We start from the raw sequence: 23,352 nt of genomic DNA, 5'->3' as shown, positions 1-23,352 counted from the left end.
CCAATGCTTCTAGCATCTTTCCTGCCCCCCACCCCCCTTTGGCCTGTCATGGGGCTTGAACTCTGGCCTGAACACTGTTCTTCAGCTCAAGGCTAACGCTCAACCACTTGAGCCACAGCACTACTTCCGGTTTCCTGGTGGTTTATTGGAGATAAGAGTATCAAGGCCTTTCCTGCCTGGGCTGGCTCTGAACCTTGATCCTCAGATCTCAGCCTCCTGAGTAGCTAGGATTACAGGTGTAAGCCATTGGCACCTGGCAGGCTCTTTTCTGCCTTTTAATAGTTCCTCATAATTATAACCAAATTGTGTATCAGCACTTTTCAGAAACTATTATGCTATTACTTATTATGTCCAGAGTATGAGCAAATGGAAAGACAGCTAGGAAAAAAAATAAGAGAATCACTGTAGATGTTCTTTGGAGCAGTTTAAAAAAGTAAACCATTTAATATATGGAGCTACTTTACTCACTCCAACTTTGTGGCTGAAATTCTAGTGATTGTCAGACATCATTAACCAATTATTCCAGCCACAGAATTGTTTCCTAGGCTTTAGTGAGTAAAGTGTAGGTAGAGTAACCTAAGCTAGAAAAGACGTTATTAGGCTACCATCCACAATTATGCAAAGTGTCTAAATCAAAGCAGGAGGATATTATTTTCAGAAGCCATTTGGATGTTTTAACCAGAGTTGTTGGCAAGCAATGTGCCCTAAAATTGTACGGCTGAAGCCAAAGTGAGGCCACACCAAGCAGAAAGTAACTGAGCTAACTTAGCACATGAATATGCAATGCCAATCTTTGACATTATAGGGACTGGAACCTCATAGCTCCAAACCACTCCTTTTGATCGCTATCCTGGTTCACTTTCAGTTTAACCCCTAAAATTCAATCAGAATTGTACCATGTCACACATAAATAAGGCAGGAAAAGTGATACCTAGCACTCTTGGTCAAGCACATAGACTTGAGGCCAATGCTGGTAGCTCGTACCCTTAATTCTAGTTACTCAGGGTGCTGAGATCTGAGCATTAACCTCCAAAAAAAGCCAGAAGAGGTGTGGCTCAAGGAGTAGAGTTCTATCCATCATTAAGTAAAAAAGCTGAACAAGGGAAAGAGCTCTGAGAAAGTTCAAGCCCCAGAACCAGGGAAAAAAAAATGTAGATTCGATACCATTAAAACAATGTAATTCTTGAGTCTTGCTGGAATCCTTGTAATACAAAGTAAAATCTCAAAATTACATTAGGGAGAACAAGAAGTCATGCATACAATAAAATGACTTTAAAATAAAAGGTATTGAAAAGCATGGTAAGGGTCTGGGAAGGTGGCTCAGTGGTAGAGTGTTTGCCTCACATGCATGAGGCCCTGGGTTCAATTCCTCAGCACCACATAAGCAGAAAAAGCTGAAAGTGGCACTGTGGCTCAAGTGGTAGAGAGCTAGCCTTAAGCTGAAGAGCTGAGGGGCAGGGCCCAGGCCCAAGTTCAGGTCCCACGACTAATTAAAAAAGCATGGTAATCCTGAAAAATTACTAGCCACCAACTTTGCTTCGCTTTAAAAATCTGAGGTGGCCTTTCTGGAGATAAAATAAGCAAGTATTTATTCAAGAGGGGAAAAAGAAAGAAGCATCAAATGAACACAGGAGATGTGAAAAGAACATAGGTTATAAACATCTGAAGTAAAGATTAGTGTACTACATATAAAATACAGGTAAAGGGAAAACTAGAATGGATAATTAGGATTTCATCTTTCAAGAGCCTTGAATGTTATGTTGGCGACTAAGACAATAGGAAGTAACTTTTTCCCCCCCTCTAGGCGCTAGTCCTGATTTTTGAACTCAAGGCCTGGGCGCTGTCCCTGAACTCTTCAACTCAAGGCAAGCGTTTTACCACTTGAGCCACAGCGCCACTTCTCGTTTTCAGGTGGTTTATTGGAGATAAAGAGTCTCATGGACTTTCCTGCTGGGGCTCGCTTTGACCAGCGATCCCCAGATCTCAGCCTCCTAAGTAGTTAGGATTACAGGCATGAGCCACCAGCATAGAAGCTACTCCTTGAGCTTTTTTTGATCAAGGCTAACCCTCTATCACTTGAGCCACAACTCCATTTCCAGCTTTTTGGTAGTTAACTAAATAGGGTGACTTTCCTTTCTGGGCTTGCCTTGAACCATAATCCTCAGGGTCTTAGCCTCCTGAGTAGCTAGGGGTAAAGGTATGAGCCACTGGTGCTGGGCTGTAATTGGTACTTTAACAAATTTAACATTTTTATATTTTCAGAAAAATGAGAGAGGCAGTTGTGGTGGTAAATACTACGTAGTCTCAACACTTAGGGTGAAGAAGCAGGACAAGAGCTGAGTCCAGCCAAGACAATAGTGAGACCTTGTCTCAAAAACAAAGCACAAAGACCTGGTGCTGGAGGTAGCTAGTGCCTGTAATCCTAGCTACTCTAGAGGTTAAGATATGAGTTTTAAGCCGCCTTGGCAAAGTCCTTGAGACTCTTATCTTCTATTAACCACTAAAAAGCTGGAAGTGGAGCTATTGGCTCACATGGTAGAGAACCAGCCTCTAGTGAAAACAATGAAGAGGAGTACCAGGCTTCAAGTTCAAGTCCCACTACTGGCACAAAAGAAAATGAAGTAAAACTAAACAAAAAAAATCTAGCTGAAAAAACAATGATCTGTTCCATTACAAACAAAAACTATTTATAGGTTGAGATTTCCAGAAACAGTATTGCCCACAATTTATAAAATTATTTGAAACTGCTCATGGCTTCCTTCTAGGAAACAGTGGAAAGGACATAGAAAAGGACATGGTATTTCTGATTACCTTACCTTCCAAGGGGAACAGAATTATTCGAGTTTCTTGGCCAATGAAGACCATGGATAGTGAAGAGAGTTGATGGCAAGAGGAGTTGGGATACTAAAAATGACATATGACTTAGATATGCCAATAAATGATATGGTCTATAAAAACTTTCCTTTTTCCCTCTTACTGTTCTCTTTAAGAATTATTCTCCTTTTCAGATGTCTAAATGCTTCTCTTGAACTTTTCGTACAATTTCTATATGAAAATCTAGTCCTTCCATCAGATAAATTTTTCCCTTTAAAAATAAAGATCGCTGGGTGCAGGTGACTCATGCCGGTAATCCTACTCAGGAAGCTGAGATCTATTAATCACAGTTTAAAGCCAGCCTGAGCAGGGAAGTCCAGAAAACCATAAGTGGTGCTGTGGCTCAACATGGTAGAGTACCAGCCTTAAGCAAAAGGAGTCCAGGACAGCAGCCAGGTCCAGAGTTCAAGCCCCAGGACTGGCAAAAAAATACATAAAAAATATCTACAAGAAATGCTTGATAAGAAATGTACTTATTACTTTGCTCATGTAATTGTAACCCCTCTGTATGGTATTTTTACAATAAAAACTTATTAAAAAATAAAAAAAAAAATCTACAAGAAATCAAGACCACCACTTTTCCTCTTCTTACTCCTAAGTAAATGAGATCCTCAGAGCTCTCCTATGTAGCTTATTAGGTTAAAAACACAACAGATCTCGTATACCAAAACTACCTCTGGTTTTAAGTTTATGAATTAAAACCCTCTAACAGAGAACCACAACCAATACATACAACTTAAACCTTGAGTATTTTCATTTGGGAGTAAAAGATTAAAACAGTAATAAATTAAGCCATTTTTTTTTTGTCCTGAAAACATGTTTTTCAGGACCTTTGCCTCAATCACTGAGATACAGAACCTTTGACAGATTAGAAAACCACAAAATGGCTGACATTTCAGCCAACTGTTAAGTTATACAGAAGTTGAAACACATTCCTCCCAATATTCTAACTCTCACTCAAGGGATGAGTAGTGCTAACAGTGAAGTGACCAAATGTAATCTACAAGAACAGTACTTGCAAATGATGATACCTGGGAAAGGTCTGAGAGATGATCCATTCCTTCAAAGAACTTAGAAATACAAGATTTATGAACAATAAAGCAGCCATGTTAAAATGAGTCTTTAGGTAGATTTAAGAATTCCCGAAATTCCACAATAAAAAAAATATATCACAAGCAAAAAAAAAAAAAAAAGAATTCCTGAAATTCTAAGAACTCCCTTTCAAGTAACAAACACTACTTGTGTACTGGCTCAACACCATAAAAAAAAAAAAAAAGCAAGCCAAGGGACTATGGTTAACACCTGTAATCCCAGCTACTCATTAGACTGGTACCTGAAGCCAGTGGAGGCACAAATACCCATGAGGATTCTTACTTCTTCCAATATCAAAGCCAGGAGTAGAGATATGGTTCAAGTGGTTGAGTGCTCGTTCAGTGGAAAAAGTTCAAGCCCCACCAGTGGCATGTGTACGTATATTTGTGTGTGCCCATATACACACATAAAAGCAGGAGCACCTATCAGTACCAAGTACTATTATCTATACTATTACTAAACTCTTAACCCTACAACCTACTTAAGTTTAGCAAATTCCATCATTACCTACAAAAGCTTGTCAAAATTTAACCTTCAAAGGTTTTGTTCATGATTATACCACTAAACAAAGTAATTACTACCATATTAAAAAATAATGTTATCCTTATTTCTGCCATCTATATTGTACTCTCTGAAATTACAAAATTTAAGATTTCCTATCAGCATTTGGCCATTTCTGGAAACTATTTTTTTGGGGGGGGGGGGTGGGGGGGGGGTGGTCCGGTCGTGGGGCCTGAACTCTGGGCCTGGGCACTGTCCCTCAGCTCTTCAGCTCAAGGCTAGTTCTCTACCACTTGAGCCACAGTGCCACTTCTGGCTTTTTTCTTATGTGGTGCTGAGGAATCGAACCCAGGGCTTCAGGCATGGAAGGCAAGCACTCTCTACCACTGAGCCACCTTCCCAGCCCCATGGAAACTAATTTTTTTAAGAGTCCATTTGTTCCATCACTAAATCTGACTTAAGATTTTAAACTGAACCAGTACTACAAAGGCAGCCTTTGCCTTAAACCTATTCTGAGTAACACTTCTGGGGTAGATGTCGGCATGTCATGGGAAGAGGTAAGGAGTTAAGTGCTTTTAAAACATTTAAAGAATCATAGTCAGCTATCTATTAAGCAGATAACAACTGCTGTAATTATTCATACAAAGATCATGGTTAACATAATTTTGTCTTTTAGTAAACTTTAATGTCATGTAGATAAAATATCGTTGAAGCAAACAAATTTCTTACAAGTTATTTCAGAAAGATACTTGGCAAAAAGTTGATCCATTTCACAGAATTGTAGATTACAAGAAGATCAAGATGAACTTAATATCTTGAGAAATCCTGAAGGATTTCTTTTAAGGATTAACAATTAGGTTCTGTAACCTGTGTCTTATTACATCATTGACAAAGCATTAACTTCCTGTTTAGTTCTAATTATAGGTGAGACAAGTATGTTTGTTCATTAGCAAGGAACTAAGCATGGCTTGAATGAATAATACTGTAATTTTCTTTCTTTAGATCACCCTTGAGGGTTAAGTCACTTAAAAGATTGATATTCAATCTGGGTATGGTAGTGTCCCAGTAAGGCAGGAATATTACTTCAACTCTTGAGTACTAACCAGAGCCAACAGGAAACACTCATACACAAAACAAAATTAAACAAAATTAAAGCTGATTTGGGGAAGAAATTATCTAGAATGGCCAAAAGCAAGACATAAAGTCACATTTAGGTTTAGCTATGAATCAGGAATGCAAATAAAATAAAGTATTTCATGAACACGAGAAGCAAAAATTGACACTTTAGTTTTTAAAAAATCTAATATTTGAGAGAGAAAAATCTTTTTAAACCATGTATAAAGTACTCCAAAGGCAGGTGCCAGTAGCTCACGCCTAGCTACTTCAGGATACTGAGAATAGAGACAGTACTTAGGTCCTGAGTTCAAGCTTCAGGATGAGCACAGATAAAACATAATGAGTGCAATTGTGGAGGTGGAAGGCATGGAAGGGGAAAACCAGAGGAGGAAGCTACAATGCTTGATAAGAAATGTACTCATTACCTTGCTCACGTAATTGTAAACCCTCTGTTCAGTTATTTTCACAATAAAAAACTTATTTAAAAAAAAGATAATCCATAGTTAAAAAAAGTCAGGCTCTAGTGGTAGAATGCCAGCCTTGAGCAAACAAGGGTACAGCACCTAGGTCATGAGTTCAAACCCCATTCAGCATCAAAATACAAACATGAAAATGCAGAAGTTATTTATACAAAGCTTTAGTAATGAGGCTGGGCGCCGGTGGCTCATGCCTGTAATCCTAGCTACTCAGGAGGCTGAGATCTGAGGATTGCAGTTCAAAGCCAGCCGGGGCAGGAAAGCCGTGAAACCAGAAGCGGCGCTGTGGCTCAAGCGGTAGAGCGCTCGCCTTGAGCTGAAGAGCGCAGGGACAGCGCCCAAGCCCAGAGTATGAATGTTGGTACTTTTAATTCCCTCTAATTATTTCCAAGACTTACATTCTCCAATACTAAGTTATACAAAATGACAAACATCATTCATGCTTGTTTTCTCCACAGACAGCATATTCTTATGGGTAATGAGTCATTAAAAAAAATCTCTTGGGAATGAATACAACACTGAATTTATAATCCAAGTATTGATTAAACAAATATCCACAAAACAAAACATCTTAACCAGAGCCATCAAAATCACCTAGTTAACATTTAAAAGTCCTGTTTCCAAAAACAAATTACTAGGTCCAGATCCCATCTGAACACGATTTTAAAAACCAAGTACAAAAGCCAACCTATGATGTGAGAAACTATTCTAAAACATCTGTCTTAGTGCTAGGATCACAGTTTCTTTTTTTGGTGTGTTGGTACTGGGAGCTTGAACAAGAGGGTCGCCATCTCTTGGCTATCTTTGAGGTTGGCACTCTACCACATGAGCCAGACCTCCATTTCCAGCTTTTTGTTAATTAGAGGTTGGAGGTAAATTCTCATGGACTTTTCTGCCTGTGTTGACTTCAAACCAAGATTGTCAGACCTCAGCCTCCTGAGTAGCTAGGATTTATAGGTGTAGCCACTAATATCAGGATCCTGTGTTCTTAATAGTAAGGAATCATTATAACAGAACATCTTTGGAGAATCTTCAAGAACTGACTTATCCTGGATAATATACACCTGAACCTAGGAATTAATGGAGAAAGCTTGGAAGTACAATCTAGTTTCAGAAGTAGTTTTTCCTAGTGTTAGAAAGAACAATGAACTTCCTATCTGAGTTACAAAAACCAGAATTAACACAGCAGATGAACACAGTGAAAAAAGTGTTAGTCAACCTGCATTAAATATTGAGCTCATTTTATGATCAGCATCTCTGCCACCCAAGTAGCATACAAAATAAATTAGCTATAATCAAAGTCACAAAAACAAAACAAAACCTACACGTAAGACTTATCAGTTTACAGGCTCATTGAGAGCTAGTATAAGTTTGTTTTGTTCACTTTAAGATACCCTCTTTTCTACCACTTAACTAGCACCAGGGAGTTTCTAACCCTTAAAGGAGACTATCCAAACATGTTTTTAACTCACAAAATAACTAAAACCTAAAAATAAAACCAAGCCCCACTTGCTTAAATATGAAGTGTCTCCATGAACAAAATGCCTTAGATAGTGTTTGGTAACACAAGACAAAGGCTTAACTATGGTCTATGACAAAAACCTAGTCACATGAAAATATAGTATTAAGAGAACAGATTCTGGAGTCAGATGGTCTGGGTTCTAATTCCAACGGCTACAACATGCAAGTTTTTTTTTTTTTCCTTTAAACGTTCTGTGCCTTAGTTTTCTTTTTCTGGTTTCAAGATGGAAATACCTACTGTTTTAAGGTTAAAATGATTAAACCAAGTTATTGTTTCAAATAGTTCTAGAGCACTGCAAACAAAACCATCAGCTACTTTTTTTTTAAGACCTGGTTCCTGTTAAGAACTTATACAATAAGAGTTTTCTTCAAAAGTCACCCAAAACACAGGTAAAATATATTCACATTGTTTAATGAAGTGCTAATCTTGTCTATACCTATCCAAACACTAATTTGGAATTTGACCTTTTTAATTTGGGGGTGGGGGAAGAGTCAGTCTGGGAGCTTGAACTCAGGTCCTGGGTAATATCTTTTTTTTTTTTTTTTTGCTCAAGGCTAGTGCTCTACCACTTGTACCACAGGTCCATTCCTGGCTTTCTGAAGATAAAAGAGTTTCATAGACTTTCCAGCCTGGGCTGGCTTCAAACTGCTCAGATCTCAGCCTCCTGAGTAGCCAAGATTACCTTCAGGATGGCCCACAGCTCTTTTTTTTTTTTTAAACAGCCCCATTCAAATCTCCAGACTGCCCCCACAATACAACAAAAGACAAGTAAGCAAGGTTGATTGGTATAAAAAGCAGTGAACAGGGGCTGGGAAGTTGGCTCAGTGGTAGAGCGCTTGCCTTGCATGCCAGAGGCCCTGGGTTCGATTCCTCAGCACCACATAAGCAAAAATAAAAAATAAAAAAAAAATAAAAAAATAAAAATAAAGTGTGGTCTTCTTATAAAAAAAAAAAAAAGCAATGAACAGTGGAAAAAGATTAAAAAAGAAAAATTCAACCTCTTGAGCATATAAACTATTAAGGGTTAAAATTATTCCAGCAAACTACTAGTGAAGAATATAGACATTGTTTCCTTGAGGCATCAGATAATTTAGTAACACACAAAAAAAAAAAAATCACACACCACCAACTCATTTTAAGAGGAAAGTTAACAAAAAAAAAAATCTAGTTTCAATCGTGACTACCCTACTACAAGTCAAAGTTCTTTGGTAAGAAACATTTTAAGTATTACACTAAAATATTTAACAATGATTTAAAATGTCATTACTAGGAGCCTGTTCCGAGCTACACATCCCTCAATTTTTCAAAAAAAAAAAAAATCTTGGAACATACAGGAAGTGTTTTCATTGCTATCATCCAAATATTTAGAATAGTGGCTAAGATATTTAGGTTCACAACTGTATTGTTCTTATATAACAAGTATCTTAAGCTGATAAACTTGCTTAGAAAATTCTAACTGAAGCATTTTCTGCTCCTATGTTCACACCCTTTAGCCATTATTGCCTCTCTAGAGCTTTTAAATCATTAAAGTGATGTCACTGCGGCTGAGTATCACCTGTAAAAGAAAAAGAAATCAATGAGACCTTCCTATAGTGTTCTTGTCTACACACATAAAAAGCTAAGGATCTGAGATTATTTAATATCATAATGGCCAGAAATAATTTCCATAGAAAAAGGGTTTGGATTTATACTGAATGTACTCTGTACTAAGTATGCTAGGAAATACAATGATGCCCATGGTCAGAGTATTTAAAACCAAATACCTTTTAAGTTTCAAATTCTGTTCTTCTGCCTATGCTTTGCTATATCCAAATTAAAGACTTGAATCAGTATTCTTTCTAAATCACATCGCCAATACACACGTCCTAAAAATAAAGACTTAAGTCTTCATCTTTCATCAAACACTAGTTTGGCCAGTTAAAGTTTAAGTCACATTTAACAACTGAATTTACTAAGCATCAGGTCTATCCTTCTGCAGAACTCACTTCCAAAAGTATCCTATTAAGCCCGTTTCTAATTTACAACCTTCTCTGTCTAGTATTTTCTAGGAAGGCTGAACTTATTTCATGACATTTTTTTCAAGTTAGCTGTAAATACTCCACCCTCCTGGATTGTGCAAGAACCAAATACACCACACACACTCACACAAGTTTTTTAAAAAAAAGGGGGGGAGGGGACACATTTTGAGATTTTTCAATTTGTAAATCTTGAACATAGGGATCTTAGAGTCCCGTATGATCCGATACAAAGTTAAAACTAAACAAGGAACATTACATTTTATTAGGAAAGGAGATGCCGGAAAGAGCCTGAACCAGTTGAAGCAGCCGCCATCTTAAAATGCGGGAGAGAAGTTAAGAGCAAGAAAATGAGACTAAACCACCGGAGGTGGTGATTCCGCTCACACCCACAGCTCCGAAAAATCCTAGCCTTTTAACAACTTAGATCAATAATTTACTATCAAACCATATTTTAAGTCCCGAGACAATTCTCCTTGAGAGCGTTATTAAATATGCCTAAGCAAAAAATAGGTAGACACCTAGCCTTCACTTAATGCCATCCTACCCTCCCTCCCCAGCCAAAAAGAGAAGTGGAGCTTCCAGAAAGCATTTACATCCGTTCCCAGTGTCTGAAAAAAAGCTTCGGGTGAAAGCTGCATTACAAAACATACAAGTGGCAACACTGTTTGACTCCACCACCTCCCCACTTATTCCGAAGTAACCAGCCCAAACACATCAAGTTTCTGAGTACTGATTCATGATCCTTTAAAGGCCAGACGTTTCTACTCTCACTAAGCCCCCAGACCCTGTATTCCGAGTTTTGTTCTTTTCACTTTTAGAAAAAAGAAAAAGACCCATGGCCTTGATCTGCTGCTAAAACAAACTATGAAAAGGAATCTCCATGACATCTGCCAGAGTGTGCCTCCATAATTCCCCAAACCGGATTAGCTCTTCTTTAAACAGAAAACCGAGGCGCCTAAATTCGTTCTCTTTTACCCACAATTTGCAGCAATTCCAACGTAAACACTCAGGTTAACGCGTCTCTGGCCACAAGTATTCTGCCCCCCCCCCCAACTTTAAACCCCATTTCATGAAGCGCACACACCCGCGTTCACTATCATCTCCCGAAGGAAGATGCGATCAAGGAGAGAGATTCTCAGAATCTCACTTCCCTCCCACGCCCCTCCAATCCCTTCCAGTCCAGCAGGGTACCTTATTAATCCGTTTCAGCGCCATAGTCTGTGCTTTTCGCTTGGCTCCTCACTCTATCTCGGTGTGTGCTCAAAGGGTCCGGCCAAAACTCTTGATTATCCGGGCGGCTGGGGGAAGGACTGTATCTTCGTCTCTCACTGGTTCTGCCAGACACAGGCGCCTTTTGCAAAAACGGATCAGATCAGCCACTCGCCACGGGCCCCGGAGACCCCTGCTGAATCCGAGTCCCTTAGAACGGTCGGTTTCTGGGGTGGGTGGGGTGGCAGGGCCACCGACACCCGCCGTGGCCGGGCTTCGCGCAAAATAGGGGCGAGGGTGACGGGCAAGGGCGGACGGGCGGGTGGCCGACAAGTTTTAACTTCCCGGCTTCGGGGAAGGAAGAGAGCAGGGTGGCAGAGGAAGAGGCTTCGGGAGAGAAAGGGGTGGGTGCGGGGCCGGGGCCCGGCAGAGGAGGAGCCGGGCCTAGTCGGCGCTAGGCCGGCGTCACCGGGGCAAAGAAAGGCAGGGGGAGGGGGAGCCTGCCGGGCCGCTTTCGGTTTCTGCTCCCAGCTCCGGCCGGGAGGACACCGAGGAGGAAGAGGCTCCCAGTGGACCGCCGTCCCCGCAACTGGGGCGATTCTGGGTCGCCCTGACGCCACCGTACACACCGCCTTCCAGCGCGCTCCCGCGCGGCCGGCCGGCCCCGACCGCCGCCGCCGCCGCCACGCGCCCGGCGGCCCCTCCAGGGCCGGCGCCCGCGCGAGGACGCGCCCATTCCCCCTCCCCTGGAGCGGGGCGGCCCGGCGGCTCGCGGCTTCACGCCCTACCCCACCCAGCCCGGCAGGCTGGCCACCGCGGCCGCGGCGCTGCCCCGCGTACCCCACCGGCCCCGGCCCCCCCCCCCCGTCCTCCCTTCCTCCCCGGGCTGTCCGCACCCGCGCGTACAGAGGGGCCGGGGCCTCCCTGGAGCAGCGGCCTCGGCCTCCTCCCCGCGCGGCAGCTGGTGCCTCCCCGGCCCGAAGGGGCTCACGCGCACGACACAGCCACAAGATGTCCGCTCTGACGGAACTACTGCCAGCTGCCACGCTCCGCCCCTCCCCCCGGCCTCCTCACCGCCCGGATCCGTCCGCCAACGCCGCGCCGCGCGCAGCGCCTCCCCGGCGGAAGGGGGACGGTTTGCGTCCCACGTCCCGGCCGGGCGGAGTCCCGGCCACCCCCTCCCCCGGTATTCGCGTTCCCTTCTCCTTCTCGGAACAGCACCTTCTGACAAAACACTTCCGAGGTTGGACTGGAAGGGCGGGGGACGGAGGCGGGCTGTGGATGAGGAGGGGGAGGGGAAGCCGGCGGCGGAAACCCTTAGGCCCAGAGAAGCATCGAGAACCGGAAGGAGACCGTGGGAAGAAGGTAATGGAAGAGCGGCAGCTGCGCGGTAGAGAGCCCCACGCCCCTCCCAATAGCGTCCCCCCAAGTTCCTCACTTGGTGTCGAGGCGGATCTCGCGAGAACCTCGTGGCCGGCTAACCGGAGCTGGGGCTCTGCAGTGACTTTAAGTCCCAAGTTTTGTGCGCTCTTCCTGGCCGGGGCCCGCCCACCAAGCCGCAGACTCTCGCGAGACGCCCGGGGAGGCCGGCTCGCATTGGGCGTGCCGCCGCGGTGGAAGCGCCGCCCCTGGGTGCCGATGCGGGAGGGAGGGGGCGGAAATGGAATTCCTCCCACTGGCCCCGGCGCGCGCCGCCTCAGCCGTCACTCACGCCCCCGGCCGGGAGTGCGCCGGGAGTGGCCGGAGGTCAATGACGGGATGCCGCTAGTCGGGGCTGAGCCGGGCGGTGAGGGCTCCGGCGGGACGGGGCGCCCGGGGAGGGGCGTCTCCACGTAGGAAGAGTTCTAAAGTGGACCCGGGCCGGCCGCGGATGGCGGCCCCACGTGCTCGTTGGACCCGGGCCGACCGGAAAGGCGAGGCCGGCCGCCGGTCCTTAGAGTAACCCGGGACGAAGCCCGGCGGCGCGCGGGGGCGGGCTGCGTGTGTCGGCGCTCCCGTCAGCGTCCGGACAGGTCAGGTGCGGAGCGCGGCGCTCGGCCCTTCCTCTCGGCGCTGCGTCCCGGTTCCTGCGCCAGAAAGGCCCGAACCGTCACCGAGGCGGCTCGGGGTCGGGAAGGACCCGGGACCGGCCGGGGGCCCAGCGGGATCGCTTGCGTCTTCCGGGTCGGGCCGAAGGTTGCGAGATGCCGGTTCGGTTCTCCAAGTCCTGCCTTTCAAAAGGCCAAAAGGTGGTGAGACCTTTACGTAGAAACAGGAGTCTGGCGTCACTTAGCGGAGCGGAAGTCTTCCCAGGTTTACACGGAAAATAAACCTTTTTAAAAAATCAGATACAAATGGCCTTGCCCTGGCTTAGTCCGTCAGTGTCCGTTCCCAGACGCTAGCGAAGCCTTGCTGTGCAGCCGGTGCTCACTGAAATCACCTGAAGATCTGCTCCTCGTGGGGGTTTTGAATGTAGTAAGCCAGGTTAGGCTGATCGTTTTCTTTCGTAACCAGAACCGTTAGCAAACGAGTGCTCCGCTCCCCTCATGGTCTGCTGGAGGCCTCTGCCGCCTTTCTTCTCCCTGAACAATCCATTGTTCTATCTCTTTGCTACCTTATTACAGTAAAAGCCCAGGATTAGGCATTAGGGTGGAGAGAAAGCCAGATTTAAGTTCTTGCTTAACGCTTCCCATTTGTGTTATTGGCCTGGTTATTCATCTACTCTGATTGTTTCTTCACTAAACTAGATGTAATAATAGTTGTCTTTTCTCACAGTTATGTGGTTTAAATGTCATAATGTGAAAGGATAGTGTAGACCACAGTGCTGTATAAAAAAAGTTATTCAGGCAGCCGCTCAGACGTTAACTGTCCGAGTGAAATAAATTTACAGTAGTAATAGGCTTAGGAAGTTTTTATGGAAGTGAACCAAGTACCAGGTTTTATGCTTATTAGTTCCCTCTGGCAAAGGAACTGAGGCACAGATTAAGTTACTGTCCCAAGGTGACACAGCTGGTCAGTGGTAAGAGTAGAATTTGAAATCATGAAATTCAGAGTATTTATTGAATGGTGTTTCATAGAATAACGTTCTATATTTCTCTCTTAAATGCTGTCTGAATCTAATTTATTTAACTTATTTTTCTCTCATCTCTTTTGTTCTTTCAGAAACTAGGTACAGTGATAATGTTCTCACAGATCTAAAGGGGACTCATAATATCCAGGAAGATCCACAAAGAACAACTTCAAAGAAACCAAACATGGATTCTCCTAATATAAACAAGCTTAGGTATAAAAAAACAAACGGGACATTACTGTTATGCATTAATAGACAAATTTGAGCTTAAAGTTTTAAACGTTTTTGTACTACAAACCACATGGGCAGTGTGCTAAAGCCATAGACCCTTCTCAGGGTGTTTTATTCATATATACTGAAATGTATTATATTCCAGATGAAGACATTGGAAATGTATCAAAATTAAGTATGTGCCTCCTTAACAAAGTAAGATCTAGCACTTGCTGTAAAGACCAGATTTTTGGTTTTTATGTATGTAATGAGTTTATGTATGTAGTAAGTTTGCACAATGGGTTTCCACAACTGGTACACAAATGATTTATGCCCATTTGTCGACTTTTTCTTTGAGTACCTATGAAGGTATACTATTGAGAATGAACAGAATAATTCATTTCTCAAGCATTATAGGTAAGTTGGTTTTATTGTATCACATTTATCATGTCTTTGTAAATATTTGTTGAAGAAGTACAAAATGAAAATAAGGACAAAAGAAATTTAAATGTTACATAAATTTTCAACTTTTTTTAATGTAACTAAAGCGCTGCTAAGAACATTATCTCAGATGAAAATCATTATCTCAGGTGAAAATATTCAAGTTTATACACCTAGGAAGTAGTGGAGGCAGGATTTAAACTTACTTAGTCAGACCTCAAAGCTCACACTCTTCAGCTACTAAGGCATTTGATTATTTTGAGCCCTTTATTTTGTTTATTTTTTTTTGGGGGGGGGTCCGGTCGTGGGGCCTGAACTCTGGGTTTGGGCACTGTCCCTCAGCTCTTAAGCTCAAGGCTAGTGCTCTACCACTTGAGCCACAGCACCACTTCCGGCTTTTTTCTTTTTGCTTATGTGGTGCTGAGGAATTGAACCCAGGACCTCATGCATGCAAGGCAAGCGCTCTACCACTGAGCCACCTTCCCAGCCCTTTGAGCTCTTTATTAGACAATATTATTTTCCCATTACTGCAACACATATTTTGCTACTTAATAACATGTATGTTATATTAATATTTCAAATAAAACTCTTAATGGCTAAGTGATTTTCCAAAAGCCTTTCTCTATTCTTTCCAGTTTTACCTTTGACTACAAGAGCTAAAAAATAGTTTTCTTTTATAGAAATGAATACAACACGACATAGTGATGCATGCAAATGCTTCCAGCTACAAGAGAGAATAGAATAGGATTGCTTGAGCCCTAGAGTTCAGTATCCAGAGACATTGGATAACGTGTTGAGAATTGGCCTCTTAAAATTAAACCTGAAAGATGAGAAATTAATTCATAACACAAACTATAAAATATGAAGGTGTAGATTATCCATGTTTATGGAGGCAAGTAATGGTGTAATCCCAAGCCCAATTTTGACACTGATAAAGGATTGAGTTCACTGATCACTTAGGCTTTATGTTTACTTGGTTGTATTTGCATTAGTGGATTTACATTTCTCTTCACATTTTGCTAAGGCTTAAGAACATAGCCTGGGAGCCTTGATGAAACAGGCAAGAATTAGCTTCAATATTTTAACACTTTTTATATCTAGTGTTATATGAGTAAGAAGATTACCTTGAAATTGGCAAATAACTAATCTGAAAAGAAGATATACCAGGGTCCTAACGTTACATATATTGTTTAGTAAGACCACATTGTTGTTATGAAGCTTGAATAAAATTAGTTAAAATGTACTTATAAATAAATATAATGTATATATACTTATTAGTGTTTTTCTGTTTTCCTGTGTCTGTAAATTTGGGTAGAATTTTATAATTTGCTAAGGACACTCAAGTTGTAACCCAGTATGTGCCATTTTCAATTTTACTCAATCTGTACCAATTCAGTTTTATCAAGTTTTGTTTTTATTATGCTGGGAATGGAATTGAGGGTCTTATTTATGGTAGGGGAGTGCTCTACCACTGAACGATATCCTAATCCTTATTAGTTAAACTGAATTGTAAATACTGAAATCAAGATACTTAAAATGTATATTTACATATTCACTAGGAATAAGTAATTTGGGAGCCTAAATCAAACACATTAGTTCATATGATTTGCATTAAAAAAAACAAATTTTGTAGTGGGCAGCACTGAAGTTTGAATTTAAAGCCTAGTGCATGCTTGACAGTTGCCAATTTATATGCTTAAACCAGTTCAAAATATCATTTTTGCAAAATAATATTCTTTAGGAAGACTACTTTTTGGTCAGATGTGATGTGATATGCCTTTAATGCCAGCACTTTGGGAGATTGAAGAGGAGGATTTCAAGTTCAAGTCTAGCCTGGTAGAATCTGACCAGGAAGGAGGGAGGGAGAAGAAGGAAAGGAGATAGAGAATTATAATAAGAACATAATTTTTAACTGAAATTAATAGTTTCAGGATATAGTGGACCATGCATAAATATTTGGGATAAAAATTAGCACATTTTTCCACATGAATATTTTCACATGAATGTTGAGTGCTAAGAGTTATAATATCCAAAAATAAGAACAACCCAAATGCCCATCAGCTGATGAGTAGATAGAATATAGATGAATAACATAGAATAGTATAATTAAGAACAAAATAGTGACACAAAATTACCTCTATTTTGACTGGTGAAAACATTGTACTAAGTGAAAAAAACTGAAAAGCAAATCCGTATCTTACTGCTAGGTATTAGGGATTGGGGAATGAGTGCTTATGAACATGGGATTTTGGGAGGTGGTGATGAAATCTGCTAGATGTCATTGAATTTTTAACTTTAAGAGTTAATTTTAGGGCTGGGAAGGTAGCTCAGTGGTAGAGCGCTTGCCTTGCATGCCTAAGGCCCTGGGTTCAATTCCTCAGCACCACATAAGCAAAAAGAAAAAAGCCGGAAGTGGCGCTATGCTCAAGTGGTAGAGCGCTAGCCTTGAGCTGAAGAGCTGAGGGACAGTGCCCAGGCCCAGAGTTCAGGCCCCACGACTGGAACCAAAAAAAAAAAAAAGTTAATTTTAGTTGGGCACTAGTGGCTAATGCCTGTACTCCCAGCTACTCAGGAGACTTGAGTTGTGAGAATTTCAGTTCAAAGCCAGCCTTTGAACTCCATGACTCCAATTGACCACAAAAAGCCAGAAGCAGAGCTATGGCTCAAGTGGAAGAGTACTAGCCTGGAGCAAAGCAGCTCAGGGATAGCACCCAGGCCCCAAGTTTAACCTCAGGGATAGCACCCAGGCCCCAAGTTCAATCTCAGGGATAGCACCCAGGCCCCAAGTTCAATCTAGGACCAACACACATAATGTTAAAGGTAAATGAATTGTCCTAATGTGTCTCTAAAAATAATTATAACCAAGATATGAAGTAGTCTGGCTTATCAGTAAATATTTTAACTTAGTCCTGAATTACTGATGATAAAAGGTATAGTAGGGGCTGGGAAGGTGGCTCAGTGATAGATACAGTAAAAATACAGTATAAATGCCGTTTTTAAGTGCATTCTGCTGTCTTAAATTTGGAGGTATTTCCATCCGTATTTTAAGCTTAATAAAACATTACTAAAAATTAGCCTCTAAAAACTTTTATCCAATATAAATATTCATACATATGACTAGAGAATATATTTGATTGTGGCTTAGGGTAAATATAAACTCATTCTTTAAAATTTCAAGTGAAAGTCCTCTAATGTGGGGGGGTTAGATTTTTAACAATATAAGGAATTAAAATTACCACCCTGTTAACTTTCTTGCTTTGAAAATAGTCAAAGAGGTGGGCTGAGAATAAAAATTGCCTTCAACAAGACAGCATTATCCAGTTTATTGAGGGTCTGATAAAGGCAAATAACACTGGATTGTACATTTGCTTTGATTTGAACTAGGGCTTCCATCTTTTCCTGACCTCAGATGGATAACAACACTTAATATTTCTGATCTTTGGATTTAAACTGTGACTCAAGAGATTTGTCTCCATTCCTGTCTTGTACTTTTCAGGCCTTGACTGAATTATACTCTACTGGCTTTTCTGGCTCTCCATTTTGCAGATGGTAGGCAGATTGTGAATTTTGTGGCCTCCAAGGTGCTGTGAGCTAAACAATTCCATTGTTTCTTCCTCTCTGAAAACCCCTTAATGAGTACACTGTAGAATACAGAATTCAAGTTAACACCATAATAGTATTTTAATTTCAAATACTAATAATTTGTATTTCCTAGCTTAAAATCTGGTCATCATAATATTGTTCATATGTTTGGAAGGTATTTTGCCTTTTATTAATACAGTGAAAAATTCATTCATAATCCTGGGAGTGCTTTTGATGTAGGGTGAAGTAGAATAAAAAGATTGTCATTTGTACTGTCATGCAGTGATGATTAGGACCAAATAGGCCACATGGGGGAATCTTTCAGGTCTAGTCCAAAGAATATTAATGTAATAGGTATCTGTTGATAGGTCACTCCTAGTTTTCTAAATATTTAAAATATTTGAAATATGTACTACTCACTGTGCCAGGTTCTGAAGATACATAGATGAAAGACCTAGACAGCTTTCTTTGTTTTGTTTCTTTGGTGTTTGATTTTGGGGACTGGTTATAGCTATGTTGCCTTAACTGGCCTAAACTCATTATGCAGCTGAGGCTGTCCTGCCTCAGTCAACTCATGTGCTAGGATTACAGGCATGTACCACCATCCCCAGCTTAACAAAGCCTTTTCAGTGGGAAGAGCAATATGTCCTAGTATACTACAGAGTGCTTTCAAGGACATAAGTTTGTGCTCAGAGCAGTATTAACATATCTAATTCGGATGGAATTAGTCAGGGCAAGTTTCTCTGAAGAAAAGAGTTGTGTTAAGTAAGAGGAGGAAAGTAAGGCAATGCTGAAAATGCAAGGAAGGCTTCTAGGCTGAGGGAACAACAGAAGTGGAGAAGATGACCTGGTAAATCAGAGAACTACAAGTACTCGGGATGTGAATGCGCATGCATGAGAGAAAACAAGATTGAAAAAGAATCGGGGCAGAGCTGAAAGACATGATTATTCTATGCCCCTTTTACGCTTTAGGGACTGAAATAAGGCAGCTTGGATGTTTAACACAAAAAAGCCTGAACAGATTATACTCACAAGTGATGTGAAGGATGTATACAAAGTATATTGCAGAGACTAGAAGTAAGAAGAGGTAAGATGCTTCATATACTTATTTCAGATAAGTAAAATATACAAAGTATTAAAGTGTGTGTATGAGCTTTGTGATTTTTATTTTTGGCAAGCTTTCCTCTTGAAACAAATACCAGACTAAATGCCTCACTTAAAGTTTTTTCAAATTTCACGACTGTACTAATTGTTTATGTCCCAGCATGGCTTAATTCTCCTCTAATAAAAACATTGGATGACCATTTTCATTCATTAGCTATTATCATTTCATTCCACATGTCCAGAAGACATGTCCATATCTATTTCTGTTCATATTTGTCTAAGACAGTATTGCCAATAAAAGCATAAGCCTAAATACAATGGATATTGAAATCATGTAGTACTTTATTATAAGTGGAAGTCAAGGTGGTTGGGAGTATGCTTACATGAATTACTGTAATTACTGGTAATTACAAAATGAAACTCTTAACAGCTAGTCCAAAGAATCTAGTTAGAGAAACATTAAGAGAAATTGTCAAATTATTGAAGTGAAATTTAATTTGGTTCTTGTAGCTCGAGTCAAGAAATGCTAGGCAAGTAGGACTTAAAAGTTAATAAACCTGATTCTAGAATGAAAGTAAAAAGAAAAAGCCCTTAAAGCACTTAGTTGCATCTTAAAGTTTATTCTATTCTGGAACTCAGAATATAATTTTTTAAATCAGAAAGTAGTGATATCTGTTGGTTTTTTTTTTTTTTTTTTTTAATTCTACAGAGGTTCGCTGTAAATCCACCCCCTCTATTATGTTCCTATGAGAAAACGAACCACAGAGTTCCCAATTGATTGAGAAGGATGCATCTACCCTCTGGGTCTCAGAATAAGGCCGCCTACCTTTCTACATTGTTAGCAATAGGAGTAACTTACAGCAAGTACTCCAGCACACGGGGAAAATTGACTGAGGAGAAAAAGTCAGGTTGATTGATTAGGTAAAAGTTTTAGGAAGCTGGAGATTGGTGGCTAAGAACTATATACAGTCTACAGTTGGGCTCTAGAATTTCTTTCAGTTTTTAGTCCTAGATTGTTTCACTTCACATTCCTGTACACTGCCATCTTGTTTCCTACCATGAGCCAACAAGCTTTTCCTTTCTCTCTCTCATCTTTACTTTCTCTTTTTTTCCTTCCTTCCCTTTTCTCCCCTCCCCCCTTCCTTCTTTTGTTCCTTTTCCTTTCCCCTCTCATCCCCACTCGCTTTTGTAGGAAAGAACATTTTTGTAAGATTATTCTTTATGCTTTTGTTCTTAAAACAAGTATGTACTTTTGTTAGGTTTGTTTATGGGGGTTTATTTGTGGTAAGAGTACTTTTAACATGTACATAATTATAAGCAAGCATCTGCCAGTATGAAGGTCAGTAAGACTAAGGAAAGAGTTAAAAGCTCTCATTTGATTTGGATTTTCTTTTTACTACTTTCCATAAGCCACTACAACACCTGATAGGTTAGGTCCAACTGAAAAAGTCACAACATTCAAATACAGTTGTGCCATATATGTCCATTAATGGTTGGCCACAAAGAGCCGGGTTTATAGCTCGGTAGAGTGCTGACTAGCATGAGTGAGGCACTGGGTTTGATCCTCAGCACAGAAAAATGTACAGCATATAACACTTAGTATATGATACTTGAAATAAGTGACATACTGGTTAATGTGTTTACTGTACTATGCTGTTATTTAGAGTGTACTTATAAACTTTTTGTGCCAGGTGCTGGTGCCCCATGCTTATAATCTTAGCTACTAAGGAGGCTGAGATCTAAGGATCCTGGGCAAGAAAGTCTGTGAGACTTTTATCTCCAATTTCTGCCTAATATTTAAAGGACCTAGTTGTAAGGGGGGCAGGGAGGGGACATCATTTCCCCTTCACTTAGGCTGAAGGAGACTTGGTCATCCTTCCCAGGCTTTCCTACCAAATAAATAAAGCCTGATAGCCTACTGAGATTGTCCTTTCTGCAATTTTTCTTTTCTTAACATCCCCCCCGCCCCCAAAAGTCCACTGTAAAACATTATGCCATATCACACAAATTTATCTTGTGTTTATCCCATTTCTTTTTGTTTTGTTTCAAGATGGTGTATATAGCCTAGACTAGCCTCAATCTCACTATCCTGCCTCAGTATCCTGAGTGGTAGAATTAGAGGCCTGCTCCAACAGGTCTGCCTTTCCACATCTCTTAAATGCATTGAGGTTATACCCAGGTTTGTGTAAGGGAACTGTGAGGCTCATACAAAGAATAAGTTACCTAATGATGCATTTCTTAGGACATGTCCCCATTGTTAGCAATGCACTGAAAAGTGTTCAGCAAGGCTGCATTCCATTCTAGAGGTTTTAGGGTACAGTCTGTTTTCATAATCTTTTCAGCTTATAGAGACTGATTTCTTGTCTTGAAAACTGTTGCCATCTTCAAAACCAGTAGTGACTGAGTCTTCCTCCGATATTCTAATATACTCTTCTCCCTCATTTCACTTTTCAGGAACACTTTTAGATTACACTAGATTCACCTAGATTATCCAGGATAATCTCCCCAGTTTAAGGCTACGTGATTGGCAATCTTTATTCCTCATTGCCATGTAAGATACATTTGGGTTTCAGGGACTTGGATGAAGACATCTATGGCATGGTGATCACCTACTCAAAATGTCATAAATATTCAAAGGTACTAAGGATTAGAAAGTTTTGGTTTTATCCAATTTCATTCCTGATGACCCAGAATTCCAGTGAGGTTAGTACTGTATCCCTTACTAAAAATGATTGGGACCAGTGTGTTTGAGGCTTCAGATTTTTGAATATTTGCACACATATAATGTGGTATCTGTGGATTAAGACTATGTAAAAAATACAAGTATTTGATTTTGAGTAACTGAGATTTGCCTGTGTTCTTTCTATGTTCTGTTGTATAAATACACTACAATTTATCCATTTTTCTGTCAAAAGACACTTGGATTGTTTCCGGTTTTTGTCTTATTAGAAATACAAATACTGAACATGCTTATACAAGTGTTTATATGGAAATATGCTGTCACTTCTTTTGGGCAAATATCTAGAAGAATGGCTGAATCATAGAATAGGCATGTGTTTAACTTTTTAAGAAACTGTCACACTGTTTTCCTAAGTAATGGTAGTGTTTCACATTCCTACCAGTTATGTGTGAAGGTCTCAGTTCTTTGCTTTATTAGGAATATCTTTTCCATTTTAGCTATTTTATTAGGTATGTAATGGTATGTCACTGTCATTGTGAGTTGTGTTTCCTTATTGACATAATGAGCATCTTTTCATATATCATCTTTGATGAAATATCTGCCCCTATTTTTCAGAGTTTACTGAATTCCTTTTATCAGCATTTATTTATAGGCTCTGCACATTAAACATCTCCAGTAGTCTAAAAGATGTTGAAAAGTAATAAAGTCGTACCAGAGCAATATGAAAAATACATGAAGGACATTTTTGTTGTTTGTTTAAGCAGAGTCTCACTGTGTAGCTGGCTTCAAACTGGCTATCCTCCTGCCTCAGTCTCCTGAGGGATTACAGGTTTCTACCATCCCTGACTGAAAACTTTACTTTATGCCAGTAGAATTTAAGTGTTGACTAATAAATTGGAGTAGAGTACATATATAGTTTTTATCATTGGCTAGTTCGTCACTTTCAAAACTCAAAAGTACAGGCAGTAATATGCTAGAACTGGCTTTTACTGCTTACTAGTACAAATTTAAATATTTTAAGGATTTTTTTTTTACTGATTGTTAAATAATGATTATTAAAAAATTAATGACATGGGGGCTGGGAAGGTGGCTCAGTGGTAGAGCGCTTGCCTTGCATGCTCAAGGCCCTGGGTTCAATTCCTCAGCACCACATAAGCAAAAAGAAAAAAGCCGGAAATGGTGCTGTGGCTCAAGTGGTAGAGCGCTAGCCTTGAGCTGAAGAGCTGAGGGACAGTGCCCAGGCCCAGAGTTCAGGCCCCACGACTGGACCCAAAAAAAAAAAAATAAATAAAAAATAAAAAATAAATGACAAAACTGGGAGCCAAGTGGCTCATGCCTATAATCCTAGCTACTCAGAAGACTAAGACCTGGAGAAATAAGGTTCACAACCAACCCCCTCAGGAAAGTCTATGACCCTACATCTGCAGCTCACCAGTAAAGACCTATGCTAGACGTATGGTTCAAGTCATTGGGCACCA

General features: G+C 40.8%; 2 protein-coding genes across 6 annotated transcripts in view; one reads left to right on the top strand and one right to left on the bottom strand.

The window, feature by feature from the left end:
• Ube2d3 (ubiquitin conjugating enzyme E2 D3) overlaps positions 1-12,333 on the bottom strand; it is a 30,755-nt gene extending 18,422 nt beyond the window's left edge. The window contains exons 1-2 of one of the 5 annotated variants that reach the window (XM_042701624.1): positions 12,247-12,333; positions 10,791-10,950 (exon numbers count right to left, since the gene is read on the bottom strand). In XM_042701624.1, the coding sequence (XP_042557558.1) occupies positions 10,791-10,814 (24 nt within the window). In that variant the 5' untranslated portion in view covers positions 10,815-10,950; positions 12,247-12,333. Of the gene's footprint in view, positions 1-10,790; positions 10,951-11,704; positions 11,847-11,882; positions 11,987-12,029; positions 12,049-12,246 lie in introns of those variants that run through there. The other 4 variants (XM_042701627.1, XM_042701626.1, XM_042701625.1 and 1 more) reach the window with 4 other exon arrangements.
• LOC122127081 lies at positions 11,820-14,820 on the top strand. Its single transcript, XM_042701593.1, has 2 exons — positions 11,820-12,594; positions 13,950-14,820. The coding sequence occupies exons 1-2, from the start codon at positions 11,820-11,822 to the stop codon at positions 14,120-14,122; spliced, it is 948 nt and encodes a 315-aa protein (XP_042557527.1). The 3' UTR covers positions 14,123-14,820.
• The last annotated feature ends 8,532 nt before the right edge of the window (positions 14,821-23,352 follow it).

The sequence above is a fragment of the Dipodomys spectabilis genome, unplaced genomic scaffold, assembly GCF_019054845.1.
Source record: "Dipodomys spectabilis isolate Male_0828 unplaced genomic scaffold, ASM1905484v1 ptg000297l, whole genome shotgun sequence".
Lineage (NCBI taxonomy): Eukaryota > Metazoa > Chordata > Mammalia > Rodentia > Heteromyidae > Dipodomys > Dipodomys spectabilis.
Note: the sequence above shows the minus strand (reverse complement) of the source record. Positions and strands in the feature narration are given on the sequence as shown.

Coding starts and splice junctions, on each gene's coding strand:
- LOC122127081 (XM_042701593.1), top strand. CDS start 11,820: ATGTCCGCTCTGACGGAACTACTGCCAGCTGCCACGCTCCGCCCCTCC. Junction 12,595..13,949: donor AGTCGGGGCTGAGCCGGGCG/GTGAGGGCTCCG, acceptor TTGTTCTTTCAG/AAACTAGGTACAGTGATAAT.